This window comes from Cucumis sativus, chromosome 6 (assembly GCF_000004075.3).
Source record: "Cucumis sativus cultivar 9930 chromosome 6, Cucumber_9930_V3, whole genome shotgun sequence".
NCBI classification, from domain to species: Eukaryota; Viridiplantae; Streptophyta; class Magnoliopsida; order Cucurbitales; family Cucurbitaceae; genus Cucumis; species Cucumis sativus.
The window spans coordinates 10,374,806-10,396,988 of NC_026660.2; the positions used below are offsets into that span (position 1 = coordinate 10,374,806).

Below are 22,183 nucleotides of genomic sequence, written 5' to 3' on the forward strand. Positions count from 1 at the left end.
AGTTGGATGTTTACGACTTTTTTTAGGGTGTTTAGAAATATTCAACATGTGTGACTTCCAAGTTTCATCCTAATATTAAGTTTAAGTTCAAGTCTTAACCACTTAATTAAATTCCATTTCAATAATACTCATAAATTAACTTTACTTCTTTCTAAATTTAGCTATTATTTGAAACACATCCCTCAATTACAAAATTGTCACAAAGAAAGAAAATAAGTGATATCTACACTATAGTTATAAATTACAAGGAACATGTACCTCTCATAGTGGATCGATTAGACACTGAGATGAATGGATTAGAAACGTAGGGATATAATTGGAGCGTTTTTCAAAGTTTAGTAATAATTTTCAAAATGAAATAATAATAAATGCAATATAGTAATGTACAAATCTGAGTTTCAAAATTTAGGAGTTTTTAAAAGATGAAATGAGATAATAATTTGATAAAGACGTACGTAATAAAATGGAAACAATAATGAAGATGACAAATTAGATTAAAAATAAACTCAGAGCCACAATTTCAATATAAAACACACACTCTCTCTCTCGTTTCTTCTAAGAGATCAAAAGTTGTGTCGGTACAACACATTAACATCCCATTCCTTTCTTTTATCAAACACTCTCTCTTTTGTGCCTTTCAACTTTTATTATAAATAATAATCTTCTTTCTTTCTCTCTCTCTATCTCTTTTTCTCTAAAAGAAATAAAGACAAAAACTTCATTTTCATTTTAATATTCCAATTCCAAAAAATTATTATATTTTAATGATATTTCACTCAAATTTTCAAAGTGTTTCTTAATTCTTATCCTTTCAAAGACCCACGTATTAGTTAAATAAATACTCGTTTTTTTTTTTCGTTTGTCTTACTATTCTTTTTAGTAATTTGTAAGATAAATAGTAGTGTGAGTTAGTGTTTTAAGAGGTAGGATAATAGAAGAGTTTGATATGTAATGACCCAAAAGTTGTTTTTGAGGATTTTTTTAGTCCCAATTTGATGTTGGTTTTAACTATTTTAGAAAATAAACTACTTAGACTCGTCTAAATAATCAATACAATCATTCAAATGAACATAATTAAACATGCATGTAAATGTGTTAGTGACTAAAAAAATTGTTTGTGGTTTGAATTAACCTATCTCCAATTGTACTAAACAACATGTAGTTTTAATAATTCAAAATCATGTTTGAAGAGATGAGAAATGCATTTAACCACGTAAAACAAACCATCAAACTCATTTTCATAATAAACACTACATGTTTCATAATGATTTGAAATATGATAATTGATAAAAGTGATTTTATCTTTTTAAAAATCACTCACAAACAATATATATTGTTGGTTTTGTTATCTACTTCCCAAAAAGTTTCAAAATTAGAAAAACAAAAGTTGTTTTAAAACTTCAGTTTTACTACTAGAATAACGAAGAATTCAAGTAATTAATTATTAATCAGTTCATTAATTCAGATGAAAGAATCCTCAAATTCTTTGAACTAGAAGAAAATATAATATAGATATTTTTTAAAGGTTAAAGAAGTATTAAAATTCGAGGTCAAAACACAAAGCAGAACACAAAAAAAGAATAAAAGAGACACCACAACGATCAAAACAAATTATAAAATAAGTGAAATAGAACAAGAGCAAAACAGAACAAACAAGGACAAAGAAAGAACGAAGGCAAAAAGAGCAAACTCCACTCCAACATGCTAGCGATATCCTCAAGCGACAATACAAACCATATCACACAAGCAAGACAAGCCAAACCCCATGAACCATATCACACAAGCAAGACAAGCCAAACCCCATGCGACCTATAACAAAAACAATATTTGTAGGTGCAATGGCAGTGATGAAGGCATCTTTTTAGCTATATCATATGTGTTACCAAAATTCCAATGGCTTTATCATGTCAATTAATTGCTATAACAATAGACCGTACGATCATATCCCACCAATGTAGGCATCCAATTGACACTTAGACAAGACACTTCTAAGTTTATAACTAATAACATAATTAAAATTATAAATTTATCTAATTAAAGAATAATCTCGTTTCTAATCCTCATATGTAAGTTCATTAATTAAATCATTCTTATCCTTTCGTGACACATATTTATATATCACACGTTTACATCATTAACTATAAGTTTTGGACAATTTAAAAAATAATAAAATAAATTAAAATATTTACAAATTATAATAAAATTTTGTCTTCCATTTCATTAATAGAAACATATTAATGTTTATCGTTGATAGAATCAAAAAAAAATTGTTATATGCGGTAAATATTGTTAAATTCGTTATTTTTTAATTCTACGTAAATGTATTATTCTTTAATTTTTACTTCTAAATTACATAATAATATCCAAAAATAAATTTAGCATTAACCTTTTATCACAACCAATTTTAAAAGCTTGATTTCGTGTAAAAAAAAATTAATTCGTAAGAATGAAGATTAAAAAATAATTACCAAACATGTTTATGTGTAAAAATAAATAACAGGAGAAAAATAGAAAGTTTAAGTGGGTACTTTGCATAAATACAATCCTATATTATTCTGATTGAATGAGAATATTTATTAGACAAATAAGTAATAGTGACTAAACGTCTCATACCAATATGACAAATCTTTAGTGATTCAATAATACTTCCAAAAGCCAAAAAAACCGCAATAATAATAATGTCATATTTTATTCACAAATCATATCAGATGCATGATATTGATACCCATCAGCTACGTGGTGATATGTCAAAACTGTAGCACTGCTTGTACACATTCACAACAAATATATTATTTCATTATCAAAGCAGTAGTTGATGCATATATACCAAAATTTAACTAGTCGCACACTTTAAAGCTTTACGTAGTAGACTATATAGTTTATAGAAGTCTTTTCAACTATTATGGTCCTAATTAAAATAAATGATTGTTCTATGCTAAGCAATGAATGAATAGTATGCTAAGAAGATATGGCAGAATTAGTAGTCAGAATCAAGTCTAAATTTTATCTAACATGATTGCGTCTTTCAAATTAAAGTAAGAAAGTAATTACTATCCATGAAACCTTTTTTTTAATATTGGCGTCAATCAATTCTTGCTACTAATGTCTTATCTCCTGCTAAAGAATTTCATCAAAAGGCATAAGCTTGGGCCATTTGTTGTGACATCAATCACGTTCTTACTCCTTCCTTTGCCATTATATGTGAGAGCATCGACCATAACATAACTTGCAAGTTTTTGCAGTTCCATAGACTGAAAAGCAAATTATGTTGTGACAATCTCAACAATTCAATCTGTTATCACTAAAATAAAATGAACTAAGTACAAACAAAAGTAAAGAGTAAAAGGAAGAGGGAATCGCATCTATATCGTTTTAACGATTCGACCGTAGTCTACATCCACTGTCGTATCAAAGAGCAGAAGCAAATCTTATTAGGCCACACATCAAGATATGGAGAAGAAAGATTAGACACGGCAAGTTTATTGTTTTGGTTAATTGAAGAGAAGATTATGCTCCACTGATCTCATTCCGCAGATTTTACTTCAATCCCTCCATTTTGTGTTAACTGTTTTTGTGTAATGTGGGACCTGAAATCTCATAAACTCCTCTATTTATTCCCAAATTCCCACCCCATTTCTCTTCAATTTTCTTTGTCCCACACCTCCGACCATAGCTTCCAACAAACAGCAATATATGCCATCACATTATTGCTCTAGTTTCATGGCTGCTTTTCTTTTCTTCCTCGTTTCTGTTCTTGTAATGTCCTCTAGTAGCATTACTGCTCAGGGTCCACCCTTCCCTGGCTTCTACCCCAGTTCCTCTATTCAATCCAGTGGGTTTAGTCAGTATTTTAGAAACCTCTGGGGTCCTCAGCATCAAAGGCTTGACGACCAAGGCTCAGTAACCATTTGGCTCGACAGTACTTCAGGTGAACGAGTTAAGGAGACCACCACAATGTAGCTGGTTGGAAATAACCATTGGATGTATGAGAGAAACCCCCTAAAAGCCCCACATACATGCAGAATTTTCGAACCTACATCCAATGATTATTACAAGATGTCAGCATTGTGGCGGTTTTTGTTTGAACAGTTTTACACTTAGTTCATACTCTCACTGACCCCATGTTGTATTTTGGCTGATTTTTCTCTGTGGGTAATTTCGTCGAACAGGTAGTGGGTTTAAATCACTGCAATCATACCTATCCGGTTACTTTGGTGTTGCTGTAAAACTCCAATCTGGCTACACTGCAGGAGTTATCACATCATTCTACGTTAGTATAATTTTCGTTAAACAAGATACAGAATCATCCCAAAACTTGATAAACGATAAACACTCGAATAAAACACTGAGCTAACCGTGTTTTAATTCATTCTGATTCAGCTCTCAAACAACCAATATTTCCCTGGAAACCACGACGAAATTGACCTCGAATTCCTGGGAACAACACCAGGGAAGCCGTACACTCTCCAAACAAACGTCTTCATCAGAGGAAGTGGAGATGGAAACATTATCGGAAGAGAAGTGAAGTTCCATCTCTGGTTTGATCCCACGCAGAATTTCCATCACTACGCCATTCGATGGACTCCATCAGATATCATGTCCGTATAATCTGAATACAAATTTCGTAACTCACTCACTTGATTGACAGAGATTTGTTCCATTTTTAACAGATTCTTGGTAGACGATGTCCCGATTCGGAGGTATACAAGAAAGAACGACGCGACTTTCCCAGTAAGGCCACTGTGGGTTTACGGATCGATATGGGATGCTTCCCAATGGGCGACAGAGGATGGGAAATACAAAGCAGATTATCGTTACCAGCCGTTCGTGTCAAAGTACCAGGAGTTCAAAATAAGCGGGTGCAGAGGGTTGGCGGGGGAGTCTTGCAGGGCAGGATCTGGGGGGTTGAGCCAAGAGCAATACAAGGCAATGGAGTGGGTGCAGAGGAATTACTTGGTGTATGATTATTGCAATGATCCAAAGAGAGATCACACCCAAATACCTGAATGTTAAACCACAAGGAGAAGGAGAAGGAGAAGGAGAATTGATCGTAACGGTCAACACTAAAAATAGTTACAAAATTTAAGAAAAAGGTGAGGTGTTGAGATGGTTGGTGAAAAAGGCTTGGGAAATTACAATACTATACTATACTACTTGTGCGTCCAACCAAATATTTGAACTTTGTTTAAAGCTTTTTTCTTTTTTAATTGTTTCCTATATAAAGTGAACAAAAATATGTGTGATTGTTTTTTCTTCTTTTTTCTTTTTTTCTAATGAAAAATGTTATAATTTTGGTGGAAGATTTGGAGGAGGAAAGTAAATTTAGGGAGTTTCTTCAAAATGGTTTATACAATATTAATATAATTATTGGAGGAAATTTCTCGTAAATGAGAAAATTCATCAAAATAATTATAAATTTTTAAACTATATTCTAAAGAAAAGGTTGGGGACAAAACTATTTTAACAACTATAATAATCCCTCCCGGCTTCCGTAAATATTATTTTGTAATCTTTGGTTAACGTCCGTTAATGCTATCTTTTAAATTATTTTATATTTAAACTAAAATAATTTATATTTCAAACACATAATATTATAATCTAAACCTAATACTATAATAACGAATTTGTGTCATAAACACTCTCCAAGTATTAATAAACTTCTTTTTTTTCACTTATATCATAAAATCAATCCGAATGTGTCCAAAACTTTCACATTTTTGTTCAATAGGTTTAATGGATATTTTTTGGAGAAACAAAAGTTGAATAAGTCAATGATATTGAAAGCTCAAAGATTGTTAGACAAAAAATTAAATGTTAGTAAACTTATTGGATACAATTTAAGGTTCATATACCCATATTATATTGGCCATAGTATTCAAATCTTAAAAACTTATCCATCTCAACACTAAAGTTGAGAGATTAAAATTTATAATTCAACCAACTAATCAATATGGTAGGTTAAAATGGAAAGCATGATATGGTCTAAGAAATATACAAGTTTTTAGAGGGATATAGAAAATGCAAATAGAAATGGAAAGAATAAAATAAAGATGTTTTAAGTAAAATTACACTTCAAGATAATGAGTGACCTATAAGTCCTAAGTCATACAATTTACCGTATGTCGTTAGTCACTTTTATACCAATCAACTAACAATTATAATATAAACTATTTCAAACTTTGAAAACTAAAGTGTTATTTTTGAAACATTAGAAATTAACATCAAATTGTTCCGACCAAAATTATATTTTCTCAAAATTTTAATTTATAATCAAAAGCATTGTCATTTAGAAAAATGAGAACCAATAGGCATAATGATTTTGATCATGGGATTGAAAAGTGGAGTATAAGAAAGGGAAATTGGCTTTCAATTTGATTTGTTGGGAAGTCCCCATTTTTTTCAAGTAATTAACAAATGACAACAAAGTGTCCAAAAATCTGAATTAATTCTCTAAATATATATGGTTTCCATTTGTAAACACAAATTCCTTGTTATTGGCTCCACATATTTAAGTGCACATCTAATCATCCTCTTTCGGATCTTATCCTTAATTCTCCATAATTAATACTCCCATCAATCTTGCATACTTTTCCATTTCTACTCATTCATTTTTCCTTCCGTACTTTCTTAATTAAGTATATAAAATTAGTGTACACTAATTTATTAATTGACATGACCCTCCAAGATTTAAGAAAACTTGATTTAGATTTGATCTTAATCATTTACTCAAATTTTGCAAACATCTAAGTTACTGCGAAATTGAAAAACCATTTCCAAATGGATGATTCTAAGTTAAGTTATCCCATTAAAATATTGTAAATTCAGAATCCATTTTTGGTGTTTAATAGTTTAGTTGGCAAGAACAATAAGCAAACAAATAAACCATTTTTTAAATTTCATCAATGAAAAATTTTGGTCTTTAGGTTTTGTTTTTCAAGAAAACGAAAAATAGAAAGATCCAGCCCATACTACAAATAAACCAAAGGGCCCAAATGGAATAATTTGCAGAGTTTAGAGTATAGGACAAAATGTAAGATAAAGTCCAAATAATCAGCCTAATACATCTAAAAATGGGCTGCTTCCAGTTTTCTCTTGATCATATCTTTGAATGGATTCTTCTCTTACATTTGCAAAATTAAACCAAATTAAACAAAATCTGAAACAGTAAATCCAGATACAAAACAGTGTTCTTACAGGTTAAGTCCTATGAAAGGTTTTAAGATATCTTTGAAAATGTAAAATATATAGAGTATTATATAAATGGAGATGTGGTTAACTTACCTAAATGAGGTTAGTTGTTGGTATTGAATTCATCATAAATTTCAATTAGGGAATGGTGAAGGACTGACATATTTAGAATCGATAAAGTTGTAGAGTATTTAATATGAATGCAATAATAGAGAAACAGCTTTCCAAATAATAATTTTGTAAGCAAACACAATTAAATAAGGCTGCACTACTTTGCACTCAAATAGTAACATTAATGTGAATAAATAATGAAGTGTAAAAGATAGAAAGTAATATGATGCACATTAATGTAACATAAATAAAAAAGTTTAGGTGAAATTAATTAAATTGTGTTGATTGAAAAAATTGAATGAGTCCGTGAGAGAACTGACCGCTACCCACTAAAAATCCGACAAAAACAGGGTTGTGTAATTCAAAGCTCTGACACTCTCCGGCTCTCAAAAACTTTTTTTCTTTTAAATCTAACTTTTTTTCTCTGACATTATACTCACTATCTACCACCACTTTCATCCATCACTTCTTTTACTAAAATACATTGATTATAAAAATAGTAAAGAAGAGAGAAAAGAAAAAGGAAAATCCCTTGATGAATTATTTATTTGTTTGCATTATTCGAAAATTTACAAAGCGACAGCCAAGGTTGTTTTATTGGGCTCTCATTAAATTTATAGTTATTTCATGGGCGAAAAAAGAATCCTCATTCACATGTATCCACTTTTGTTATTATATTTGCTTGATTATTGTGTCCAATCCTCCGCTGCCACCTCATTTGTATTCAAATCCCGGATGGGATACTTGACCAGCTGTATTCGGGGCCCACGCTGTGATATAAAAACTATTCTTCACTCAACGCCCAGTTTCATGCAAAATCCAGCTGTATTCCACATCCACGTAGGAACACACACACCCTTCCTTTAGTGCGCAACTGGGTCCCACTACCGGCTTACGTAGCGCAATTTCATTGCTTCAAAACCCTCGAACGCCTATATGACCTATCCAACTTCTCCGACAGGGCACCAATCACCTGCCACGTGGCGTCGCCATCTTCTACCTGATTGTGAAACAGTAGGGCCCGTCGATTCCTCGGGTCCCACAAGTTCTTTTGGATAGTTGTAAGGTTGGAAGCTGCCACGTGGTCGAGAATCCTCCCTAATTTTCCGATATCCTTTTCCGCCACGGTTATTGATATCTCTGGCCAGTTCACGGCGGAAGGAAATGGTAAACGGATACCATCGGCTATTATTACCGGCACGCAGCCCAATGCCACGGACTCAACAAGTCTTGGGCTCCATGGAGCCCACCCCAATGGGCATAAACAAAAAACTGACCGTACGATTTCTGACTGGTAACCGGGAAACCTGTGCCTCTGTAGGTAAAATCTCCGGTCGCCGTTGAATTTTCGCCAGATCATTGTCCGCACCTTCCTAAAAACAAGAACCCACAAACCCGCACATTAGATAAATAGAAATTTACCTAGGGCAATGTGATTGATAGAGACAAAATGGTCAAGAATATTTACTTGCTGTAAAATCTTCCGCTGACATTTTTGGGGTTCATCTCCATTTTCCCTCTGAAGAACGCGAAAATGTCTCTCCGGCCAGTCACCGGTGACCTTTCGAGAGTGTTCTCTATAGATTCCGGCGAAATGTACGGCGGAATGACGACGTGTTCAACATCTTGACATGGGTGTTTGTATTTCACTCCAAATGTTTGTAATATAATCGAGTTCTTCAAGAATGATGGTACTCCATCAGCTATGGCTACATGCTCCTGAAAAATTACACACAAAAAAACTTAAAACAAACTAATGTGGAAATAAACTAGATTTTCTTGAGATGGTGTTGTATAACTGATTACCATGGTGTGGAAGCAAGAGGCAAAATCATGAGAAGCAACAAAAACATGGTCGGAGCCATTGGTGCGATTCCAAAAAGAATAATGAGAGGAAATGTGAGAAACGGCGGAGGAAATGAGGGAACGAGCATGGCCAATGGCCGGGAAGCCATTGACAGTGCTGAAGTTGCAAGAAACATAAACAGGGACGAAGAAGAAATCGGCTTCAAGTGGATCAAATGTTCTGTAATCGCTGTTCAACAGAGCTCTATGAATGGCCACCTCCGAAGCAAACAAGTGGTTCGAACACCGTTCATTTGAAAGCCACTCCACGTTGTATTTCGGCGGCAAATCGTAAACGAAAACCTTAACCTCTTCCAACAATCCTAAATCACCAAAAAAAACAATCATATAAGATACAAAGGAAAAGGAAAGGAAAAAACAGAGTAACAAAACAGAAAAAATGAATAACCTTGATTTTGTTGAACTTGGCGGAGGAATGTGGTATTCGAAGTCTCGATTAAAGCTCGGGAAGGGAAGGATTTGGAATTTGAAAGGTGGGTTCTGGGCATTCGATCACTGGTCCCATGGGATTTATGGTTATGACTGATGTAATAAGAAGTAAAAAAATAAAGGGAAAGAGAAACCCAAAGAAGCCATTTGTAATATCTAATGAAAAAGCTTTTTTCTTGAGCTCTGCAATTTTTGTGAGGAAAGAGCCTCATTCTAACATAAAACCCCTTCCGTCTGGGGAATACTTTAGATTCCACCATCTCATTTAATATCTCTCTACCAGAAAATCAATACCCAACGATTGTAGTTGGAGAGGAGCTTTCGGTTTCTGGTCTGCGGTGGAGTAGAACCAAAGGAACAGAGTTTTGAACAAGATGAAGGAATGGGTTTGGTGGGGTTTCGTTTTTAGACGTCAAAAGAAAAAAGGAATTAAAATCAAGAAATGGAATAGTTGAGAGAAATGGCGATGACGGGGGGATAGGCCTTTGTTCAGAAATCAGAAGAGAGTAGAAATGGGCGAAGAAGAAGGGTCCACTCTTTTTGAAGATTTTGAGGACTGTAGAGACGGAAATAGCCTTAGGAACTTTATTCTAAGTTTGCTTGGAAGGTGTACTTTTTAGTCAAAATGGAAGGCTGTTCTTATTTTCTTATAATCTAATTAACAGATCTTTAGAAATGCATTTAATCAATAAAGTTTTTCTTTTTAAATATATATATACCTATAATGATTAAATAAATGGGCTTCTTTAACCAAGAAACAAACAGCTTTGTTCAGTTGAAGCATGACAGCTCCTTTCTCACTTTTAACAAAAAAATAATTTAATTTCAATTTCAATTTAACAATTTTGTTTACTTTTTTTAAAAGGGACTATAATTCATCCATGAAAAAGGTTGGATGTTAAAAGAAAATAATTATATCGTACTTGCAAATTTCCATTAAACTATTTAGAACAAAAAAAAAAAAAAACCTTACATATATAACCATATCAAAAATCAAGCTATCAGATGTTTGGTTTGTAGAAGAAGATGATGAATCCATAGGCTGACTTGAAGGATTAGGGTTTGCTATTGAAGCAAGTCGAGTACCTCTAACTTTCAAAAGATAACTCGTAATACTATATTAAACCACTCAAGGTAAATATTGTGTTTAACTCTCATTGATCAGATATGAGCAAATGAACACTCGACCACAAATAGTACATGGAGACTTAAACCACGTTATAACAAACTAAGGGAGAACCTAACCTCAAAAGGATAGCTCACGACAGGAGGAAAACTCACAATGGAGAGTACTCTCAAGGATACCTTAAAGGACCTGCAGATGATGAACCTCTTGGTACTGAATATGAAATTGTTCGAATACTGAACAAATTTGTGTCACAAAGGAAACGTTGAGAGCATTCATAGGTCTATTATAATGATAAGTGTAACGACTCATGATTTTCAACTCAACAATTTTAGCAATTTAAGAAGAGCAATTATGAGCCCACGCATAAGTTAAAAACCACCTTACTATATAAACAAACATTTAGCGAATGTATTCCTAAATAATATGTTTGAATATTCTACTATTTTCTTTAATATCTAGTTACTCAGAAACACAATGTTGACTTGAGCATCGAAGCGCGTGACTTAATTAAACATCACATCCGTCATCCATGCTTACCATATTTGATCTTGCATGCATGCACTTTTCAAAACATTGGTGTTTCAAACCAATTATGGTAGAAGAAATCTAAAATTTCAAACTAAAATCAAAACCTAAGATATTGTATTAGTTATCTATAACAATGTGATGACTAAAATATTCACTCTACCCACCACCAACATATCGCTCCTACTCCTACTTCTCATCCGAAGGTCTAAAAATGTCAACACAAAAGGGTGGTTTTGGTATATGTACAATAAACTAGGGGTACTATTGCAATTTTATTTTATTAAAAAAAGAAAGAAACTTTTTATATAATTTAAGTAAATAATTATGTTGATTTGAAATGAGTGTTTCCATGTGAATATTGGGTAATACCGGAGACATGGGAATTCTTATTATTGTAAACTCAGATCTTGTTTAATTAAGCTTAATCAATTTTTAATTATTTTATTATGAAATTCATTTCACAATATGTCTTAGTGAATTGAATGTAATAGGAAATTAATAGCTATGATTGCCAATCAAATATGCAGCGTTTTTGTGATGTTTTTGGTGGGTGTTACTAATCTACTAAAATCAATTTCAATGCCCTTTTTTAAAAATCACTTTTGAGATTCCTTCTTAACACCGCCCCCACTCTCCCAATATATATATATATAGAGATATGCTTCTAATGATTGTAAGTTTTCGCTTTTACACGTCAAACAATTATTTTAATGTTATAACAAAAGGTTTTTATGAGCATCTATTGCTTGAGTTTCTATAATTTACAATTTCAAATATAAAAGGGTTTGTTTGTTTAGTAAATCATATACAAAACCATATATTTGAAAACAGAGGATTCAAACAAAAAAAATTATTTAAATAAAATGTGTGAGTCTTTAATACTATATTTAATACTATCTTTACTCGACTAGATTGATTAGACTCTTATTAAGTAATTTACGATCGTTTGTTATGTTGAAATTTGTAATATTGAAGTTTTTAGATTTATTTTTAAACATAGTAAAATGAATAAAAATACTTATAAATACAACCATAGTAAGATAGATAACAAAATGAAAAAGTAAGATAAAAAAAATGTTGTTAATTAGAATTAAAATAGTTGGTTTAAGCTATGTAAGATGATTTAATAAGAATATGAAACATTAATTTTTCACATTTCTTTAAATAAATACAAGTATGGGATTGGATAAACAGAAGCCTTTTTTTGTTTGCAATTGTATTCTTTAATTGTGTAGAAATGTGAATAGAAATAGGAATTAGGAATTAGGAATATGTTGTTGGTGTTGTTTTTGTTTATTTTGAGATGAATACGAATATGCTGTTAGATTGTATTATGATGATTCATAAATGGGTTGTTTTGTAAATGAAGTCACGTGCACGGCAAGGCAAAGCTGCCAAAAGTCACATGCACACCCCTCCTTCCCTTTAATATTCTCTTCCTCTTTCTCTCTCTCTCTCTCTTCAAATTTCCCATTTTTCTTTCCCCTTTTATTGCTTATTTCTTATTGGCCTATTTTCAAACCAATGTTACTCTTTCCAAACTATAATCTTCCTATCATTTATAAATTGTTTCAATTTTGATACCCTTTTAAAAATAGCATAATCAATTAAAATAGTTATACCTTATACTAAAATTGTAGATTATATCATAAAAGTATACTAATGATTATCAATGTCTATTATTGATAGAATCTGAAAATTTTGCTACATGTTATAAATATTTTGTCAAACTTTATACTTTTAACAATTTTCCTTCGATATTGTGCTCTTTATAATAATCTCTTTATTTTATTTTATATTGTTATTATTCATTTGAGTTCGTTCTACTTATGGGAAGAAGAATTAGACTTCACCTTTAGTTTATAAATACCTATCTTCTTCTAATTGTTTTTTTCGAAACTACATTTTTCATAAATATTTTTCTATCTCTCATCAACCTTTTCTCACTTTTTATAAATCCGTGCAAGTTTCGGTTTATTTATATAACATATGGTTCGTTGGTTTTTTTGTAAAAAAATGAATACAATTGTCTAAAAAGGCATCAAACTCATATTCTTATTTTCTTTTTTTGGTGATATTATCCATATATATAACAGTTATTCAATAAACATGTAAGTTAAATAGTAGTGTTTACGTTTGAGCATTGAAAAAATTTGTTTATCCCTCAACCTAAAAATTAATTTACGAGTCGAATAAAAAAATAAAAAAATTTCAACTTTTATAAGAAGGATCATTGAAATTTTTATATATTGTTTCTAAGATGGAAGATCACACCATTGATGAGCGAACTAAGTAAAGTAAAGTAAGTAAGGTAATGATTGGATGGTAAAGTGAGAGTTAATATGGTATGCTACCCATAACCCATAACCCATAACCCATAACCCATGTGGGATATGTAAATACAAGGCTAACTTAGCTTAATTGAGTTGAATTAATGAGTAAAGAAGAGAGTATATATATATAGAACAAATAATGTGTTGGCGATGGGGACCCAGGAGACATGTGAGCTATTTGAAGTCATTCCCGATTTAGGGCATTGATCAGACTGGACAGTGGTGGAAGCAAAGATTGTGGCTCTTCCAATAACACCATTTTCCCTTTTCTTTCTCTCCTTTTTTCAATCAATATTATTATTAACTCCACCGATCCACTATTCTTTCCTTTCCTACATAATTATCAACTTCCCAAAACCAACACCCTCCTCACAATGTTGCATTCAATATTCAAAATTCCATGTCAACACTTTTCTTTTTCTTTTTAAACAAATACACACATCTTCCTCACTTACTTTTTCTTTCTTTTCATTATTTGTATTTTAATCATAAACTTCAAATTTTATATATGGTTTATGTCTACCTTTTTGTTAAAGTAATACCATAAGTATGAGTCATTATTTATCTATATACCATCACAAAATTTAAAAAATGTGGAGGAGAACAATTACCCTTCAATCATTTTGTTTTATTTTTTCTTCTTCTTCTTACACACAACCACTTTTGGTATTCTCTTTTCCAAACTGTTTGACGTTTCAAATTTTCATTCGAATAAGAACATCTCGTCATCAATTATATATAGCTATTAAACTAAAAAGATGGCTATTTTGACTTTTTTTGTTATATATATCAACCAAGAGTGATATAGTTTAAAAGACACTTACATTCTATTATATTTGTGTTTTGTCAACAAATAGCATAATAGAGAACATTTATTACAAAAGCAATTTTTTTGCATCCAAATGCATTTTGATACTCAAATATTTCCTATAAAAGACATACCCAAAGCAAGAGGGGGGAGGCTCTCCAATTATTGAACATGAGACCAATTATAAAGCTTATACATAAAGCGGTCCCTTAGATTTCTTTTTAAAAAAAGTGGAAGAAAGAAAAAAAAAACAGAGAGAAAAAATTGCATTAAATACACTACACACAACATTGAAAGAAAAGGTTATATCAATGGCACATGAAATACCATATTATGGAATAGTATTCAAAATAATAAAATATATAACAACATTTTTAAAACATTCCAAATATAGTTAAATTTTACAAAGTTTATCAATAATATAAGTATTTCATTGAAAAACCATATTGCAAATATTATTGATCTATGTTGTAAATATTAGATTAGATAGAGTCTTATAGTTTATGAGTGAAATTTTATTATATTTGTAATTTTTTTTTAAAAAATTGCTAGATACTTAATATTATTTCTAAAATTTGATACCGAAATATGATTACTCTATTTTTATATACAAAATGGGTACAAGGGACAATCATATACGAGGTCCACAGTGGAAGAATTATGGGGTTACATACCCAAAAAATTATAGAGAGGAAAAAAAAAAGAAGGAAGAAAGTTTTAAGGACCCAGTTGTGTTGTTTTGTCAAAGGGATTCCCTAATAATAATAAAAAGACGAACTGTCCCTTAAGAAAAACAAAACAAAATGTAGGACCTGCCCTTCTCAAGCTACAAAACAATGGCAACCGAAAAGAGAAAGGGATAAAAGAAAGAAAGAAAGAAAGAAAGAAAAGAAAAGAAAAGAAAAGAAAAGGGACCCTTACATTTCTTGGAGGACATATGAAATGAACTGGAAAGTTTCAAACATTTTAGGGGCACTGACCCTACAATATTCAATTGTGAGCTGTCCAAGCACATGATAAGTTAGAAAGATATATATACAGAGAGAAAGATAAAAGGGTTTAGGACATTTAGGGGTAGTTGAATTTGGGCAATAATGGGGGATATGAAATTATATATGTTTGATTTCATGTACACGTGACTTATGAGAAAAAAAAGGGAATAAAATGGGGTCGCCCCAATTTTTCAAACAATATATGCTTATGCACATTTAAGTTCTCCGCTTATCTTTATGAAATTTATGATTTGATAATGCCAAGTTGGATTTGACCTAGTAGTATTGGCACTATCTTCGTCTTGAAGGTTGAAAGTTCAATCCCTCATCTAACGGTTGTTGTCCTAAAAAAAAACTCAATTGAATTACCAATCTTCACAAAATAATGGAAACCAATTCTTTCGTTGATATCATTTATTTGCATTAAGAATGTTGCTCCCATTGCAAAATAATTAGGACTCTAACCATATATTCAATTGATGTAACCCTACTAGTGATTAAAATTGAAAAATCAACTTAGGGTTAGGGTTGTTGGCATATATGTATTATGAGCTACTTTTTTGGTCAAATATTAGAAGATTTATGTTGATTGTTATTTTTCTTCTATATTTATATTATATTCTTCAATTGTAATTATACAAAAAAAAATAATGATCCAATATAATATCAGTAAATTCTCCACAAGGGTTTTTGACCATTTCGCAATGGGAGTGAGATGTGTTCCTAACACAATAAGGCATTATTTTAGGTGGTGGAATACTTTATAACATTAGCATAAGTTTAATTTTGATTGATTTCTTGTAATTTTGTCATTCACAACGTGTACAAAAGTTTCCTCAATTATCCAATCAATGTTCATCCCATAAAAAACTTTTATTTTAAAAAAATCAAATTATACTTTACCATAAAATTAAAAGGGATGCATCTAAATTACATCCACAAGTATTATTATTTCGCTAATTAATATAGAAAACAACCTCTATACGTTACCTCCTAATATGAATGCATTTTTTGATTTTCTACCAATTGTATGTCTAATACTATAGCAATATTCTCCACTAATATATTTTAACTTTGGATTTTAATTGTATATAATTTCTGTCTACCATTTTAATATAAAATGTTTTTGTGTTTACTAAAGAAAAAGAAAAAGAAAAAGAAAAAGAAAAAGAAAAAGAAAAAATAATGTTGGAAATTTTGGAGCCATTAACATTATTTAATAAAGGATTAAGGGTGGAAAAGAGAATAAAGGAGTTCAATTACACATAATTAATTAATATTATGGCTGATTCTGCTGCGTCTTCGTGCCAACACCCAAAATTTAAAAAAAAAAAAAAAAAAAAAAAAAAACCTAAAATTTGGATATTCCTCAAATTAATTTTATTCTTACACATCAATATTTTATTTTAGATTATTAATCTTTATATTATTTTATTGAAAAAGAAAACAAATGAGATATTGTTTAGCGTAAAGGGTAAGAAGGATAGAGGAGACTTAAAGGAAGCATGATATCAATCATTTTTGCTTCATTTTCCATTTCTTCTATTTCCTATTAGCTTTTCTAAAATGTGACACAAGATTTGGTACCCATCATTTATAGACTTATAGTCTTTATAGTGATATTGCAACCATGATTAAAATATGTATACATATGTTAATAATGTGTAATCCTGCAACATAAAAGGAGACCAATACATGGAGTTGAAGCTCGGTCCATGTTGAAAAGCCCATCATAACGATAGCGGTGTCTTGAAGTCCAAAAGAGTGATTAAACGGGCTAACATAAAGTTGCATTGTATGGGCCGAAACGAAGCCCAAACAGAAAATGCTGGATATCATTTGCATTTTCTTTAGAGCACCCAAAGTAATTGAGGAGGAAAATGATTCTAATCCTTTATTCAATATAAAATTAATGTTCTATACAACAAAGTGTATCTTCCACATTTAATAATAAAAAATAAATAAATTGTGTTAGAATAAACTTTAATCTTGATAATTTGTAAGTTGAGTCTGATATATGGAAATATAAGTATGAGTGGTGTTTAAGTGCAAAAAATAAGAGGATATGGCAATAGATAGAACTATTGAAGGGATGTAGAATTTGATGATTAGACCGTCGTTTTTTTTAATGACTTTATCATGGAAACCGTGTGGGTCCTTTTTTCGATTTCAAGTTCCCTAAAATATTAATATTAAAAAAGTGTATATATTAGAAGAAAAGAAAATGAGTTTCGTTATTTGGCCAACTAACGAACCCCTATCTTCTCACACTACACACTAGAGAGTCCCTACACATCAAATTTGGCCCCTCGTTTTTGAGACTTTCCAAAAGAATAAATCTTACTATATCTATATCTATATATATACACACACACACATACATTTTCTGATGCTTTGGTGAACGGAGAAGGAATTGATTGAGATGATGTTCCTTTTTCGAATATCGTGTTGAATATGTTGGTGTAATTGTTGAGTTCATCAACTCAGTAGAATTAGTTAATGTGAAAAAGTATGCTAGACATGCTTAATTTGGTGAAATTTTGGAATTGGATCATGCATGGTTTTTTTTTTTTTGTAGTAATTGAAGAGGTAGATATACTTTTGGACATGCTTCATTTGCTTTGCTGTTCTTCTTTTGACACATTTGACATGATGCTGAACTTCTCTCGCTCTCACTCTCTCTCTTTATGTATATAAAATTCTAGAAATATAGCAATCCAAGTACCCTTGCAATGATTAAATTAAACAAATTTTGGTAAAAATATGGTCTAAATGTTGTTGGTTAAGTACTCATATGTATGTATATAATAAGAGTGAAAAAGATCAATTTCATAAGTTGGATTACAACGGATAAATAGACATAATGAAGATCGACTCATAGAGTTAATGACGATGAACAAGTAATGGCAAATGTACATATATTAGACTGACTATATGTGTATGAATCCATCTATAAAATTATGTTGGTAACTCTTAAATTAAGTTTTTTTTTTAATGAAAACTAATTATTTGAGAGATTAATTAACTAAGTAATAGTAACGAAATTAATTTATTTTATATAATCAAAAAAGTTTTACACATTTTTTTAACAGATAACATCAAACCAATTAAAGAACTACATTATTAGAAACAAGAGATTTAAACCACTCAAAAAACGAGAAAAAAATAAGGAAAAAGTTTTCTCATGAAAGACAAGGAGTGGACTAAGGCATCATTCCAACGATGAACATGAACGAAAGATACATCACCCACATCTTGAGCAAAAGACTTGACCTCATGGGTGAAATATGAGGCTTTTATCATATCCTTATAAATACCGTAATGGTTAACAACCTCCAAACAATCAAATGATGTAATGATAGGACGAACATTAAGAGAAATAATGCTAAGAAATCATTGACTAATAGTCATGGCTTCCAAGACCTTGACTTTGTTTACAACTTTTGATAAACTTGAATTCAACAATACGAATAAGACCCAAGTGGTCTCGAAAGCATCCAACGAAAGCCACGAAAGCGCCAATCAAAGCTCCAAGGCAACTTCTGAGTATTCAACTTTTATTGGTTTATCGAGTGTGGATACCAAACCAATTGGATAAGGAAGAGAGGGATTAAACTGATTTTCTTCTTAATAACTTTGCTAATAGATGTCATATAAGGAGGATGCTTTTCATAGATACATCGATCAATAGACACAGTGATTGAATTAAAATGAGTAGAAATATAAACGAACTATTCCAGATCACCTAAATCTTCCATGCAACCAATACAACCAACTCCCAACTCCTATGACGAGACATGACCAAGAATCCAAGCCCAATAATCCTAGTTTCTCCACCCCACCCTGTCATTACAAATAGTATCCACGCAACGAGATACATATTAAATTCTCTACTCTCTAACTCTCTCTCAATGATTACTAGATCAACAAAGTGAGAGTAGCCAAAGTACCACATGAGTGTAAATCTTTCCTCTATCATGCTAGCGATTGTTCGATTATGTTCAAAAATTACAAATTCACCATTTGTATTAAATTTTACGTGTCAATATTAACTTCTTGATTTTTTATTATTATTATTATCATTATAAAAATTTATAAATTGAACTAAAATGCAAAAATATAACACAAAATTCACGAAAAATAGAGAGGTGGATTTATTTTTCTTTTTTTCTTTTTAATAACTTTGACATCAAAAAATTATTAACATATCAAACTAGGCCTTTTTTTTTCATTATTATTAGAGCTTAAGAAAAAACAAAGAAAAATTGAGAGTGACCTATTGAGATCTAAAAATCTTGAAAACTATTTAAATGTAAAGAAAATAATATGATTAAATAGGGGATTAGATGAGATTAGATAGAGGACCCACCTACAATTAATAATTAAACAGCCTGCCCCTTTGCCTTAAGCAGTTATATATATATATAAACCAAATAATAATAATTATTATTATTATTTGTAAGTAAGAAGTAAGAAGAAATTGATATATTGAAAAAAGAATAGGAAAAGAAAAAGAAGGGAAAATGAAAGGGATGTATTGTTAGTAGTGAATGGAGCCCACGCGGTTGTAATAATAAAGATTGGAATCTCTTCCTCTTTATCATTTTCTTAGGCTTCCCCAAGCCCTTCATATGACCCCACGCCCACACCATCCCCTTCCCCTTCCCCTTCCTTACACACTCAACTAAACTAAACTAAACTAAACTTATGCATTCCTTTTTCCCTCCTTCAATACTATTACAATAACCCCAATCATACTTCCACACACACAAATCTTTTTATTTCTACTTCAACCAAACAATGACCTATTTTATAACCTTACTTAAACTCATGTTGACTCCATTCCAATAAACACATTCAAACCCAAACAAAGCTACAAAAATTAGTTTGAATTTCTCAAATCACTCATAATTATTGCTACTTTTGTGTCCCAACATATTTAGTTTTACTTATTAGATCAATTAACGAACATATGTGGTGATGTTAATTGAGTTTTTGTCAATCCAATAATAATGATTACAAGATTGATAAATGTTTTGATGGACACGTACCCAAGCTAAATAACGTAAAAATAACCAAAATTGTATTATCATCTAAACTTAATTATAATTAATTAAACAAACTCAATCTACCTATTTTAACCTTAACCTCAATCTAATCTTGTTGCACCAAAGATGGTTGCCCAAGCTTTAATCTTTTATATAGTTTGTAATTGAAAATTAAAAAAGAACTATATCACAAACAAACTACGTACTTTGGTTGTTTGGTATGAACTACATCAAACTACATATATTCGATTTATTGATTTGATTATGCATTTTTTTTATATTCAACTTTCTTTTGTTTTTAGTGGAAATTGAGAGTCATTGAGATGTTTGGCTAGAGAGAGAACGACTAGAAGGAAAGCTCATTGTGTCTAGAAAGAATTTACGGGAGGGAAATTCAAACATTCATATCATGGAAATATGAAATGCAAAGATAAAAAATAACTAGCTGGGAGATTGAGAAAATGAAAACCAACTCACTCCAACTAGAAAATGAAAAACGATGGTGTGAGTATTGAGTTGTGACTTGTGAGTCGTTTGACACTCAATAACAATGACCAAGGAAGAGATTATTGAAGAGCTCCGTCAACAACTATGAGAATAAGGTTTAGAAAAGGCATGCATTTTGAAAATCACGGTAAGTGACCAAATAGAAGTAGACACAATGGGTAGAGGTGAAATCCAAAACCAAACCAAATAAAGAAAATGAATTTCTTATTATTTTAAACGAAAGTGAACAAAATGTTTAGCAAAAATCGAATTTTTGATATTCTCTATTCAATTCGATTCCTTTCAGTTTGGTTGATTTTAATACTAACTCAAACCATGTGTCCAAACACGTTACATTATTTATAATTTATATTATAATAATCTGATAAGATGAAAGAGTTAAATGTGATAGGAAGATTAATTACAACATCACAACCACCAAAAAAAAGAATGAATATAAAATGGAAGAGTGAAGGGGTAGTAAAAAGAGGAATCTAAAATTTCTTTAACAATGTCGGATATAAGGATTAAAATCATAATGTTTATGTACAAAAGAGAGATAGCATAGCACACACTAAAGTCTATGCAAATAAATTAAAATTAAAACAAAGAAGAGAAGGGGTCAAAAAGATTAATGACATTTGATTCCTTTGGTATTATATAATATCAAATAATAAACCACTTTTGTTTTTGCTTTTAAAAAGGGAGTGTTTCAATATTCAACAATCTCCAAAGACTCTCATTAATTTCTTCTTTAGTGGTTTGGATTCACATTTGGTTCCACTTTTTTTCTTTTCTTTTAATATCTTAGAATTGAATCAATAAATAATATTGTAATTAAAGAAATTAAAATGGATCACAAAGAATCTTCAAAAAAAAAAAAAAGAAATGGGTTGGACATTATTTCTCATTCTTTAAACTTTGGTTTTGGTTAATTTTGTACTAAATTATGGTTAATATAATATACACCATGATCAATGATTATGTTGGTTAATGCAATCACTTGTAAACTAAGCCAACCCCTCCCTTTCCTATTTCTATGTTTTTCTCCTTTCCCCCTTTTTTTCTTTTTCCCCCTCTAAATTCATTCATTTCCTCCCCATTTTTTTAAGTTAAAAAAAACCCAACAAATGTTTGCAAATAAAGTTTTTTTCTTTCGATAAGTTATTCGAAGTACACCATTTTTGTCAAACAAACCTTTGATTGTATAAGAAGTTCGATGAATCCTCTCTAACCTGATGTCTCTAGTAATCCTCTTTAATTCT

General features: G+C 30.9%; 2 protein-coding genes across 2 annotated transcripts; one reads left to right on the plus strand and one right to left on the minus strand.

The window, feature by feature from the left end:
- Nucleotides 1-3,165: 3,165 nt before the first annotated feature.
- Nucleotides 3,166-5,332, plus strand: LOC101220217 (xyloglucan endotransglucosylase/hydrolase protein 31). Its single transcript, XM_004145713.3, has 4 exons — nt 3,166-3,928; nt 4,170-4,270; nt 4,381-4,598; nt 4,671-5,332. The coding sequence occupies exons 1-4, from the start codon at nt 3,694-3,696 to the stop codon at nt 5,011-5,013; spliced, it is 897 nt and encodes a 298-aa protein (XP_004145761.1). The 5' UTR covers nt 3,166-3,693; the 3' UTR covers nt 5,014-5,332.
- Nucleotides 5,333-7,810: 2,478 nt separating this feature from the next.
- LOC101220842 (probable glucuronoxylan glucuronosyltransferase IRX7) lies at nt 7,811-10,113 on the minus strand. The gene is made up of 4 exons (XM_004145716.3): nt 9,554-10,113; nt 9,106-9,467; nt 8,768-9,018; nt 7,811-8,672 (listed from the first exon to the last, which is right to left on the minus strand). The coding sequence occupies exons 1-4, from the start codon at nt 9,852-9,854 to the stop codon at nt 8,207-8,209; spliced, it is 1,380 nt and encodes a 459-aa protein (XP_004145764.1). The 5' UTR covers nt 9,855-10,113; the 3' UTR covers nt 7,811-8,206.
- Between the last annotated feature and the right edge of the window lie 12,070 nt (nt 10,114-22,183).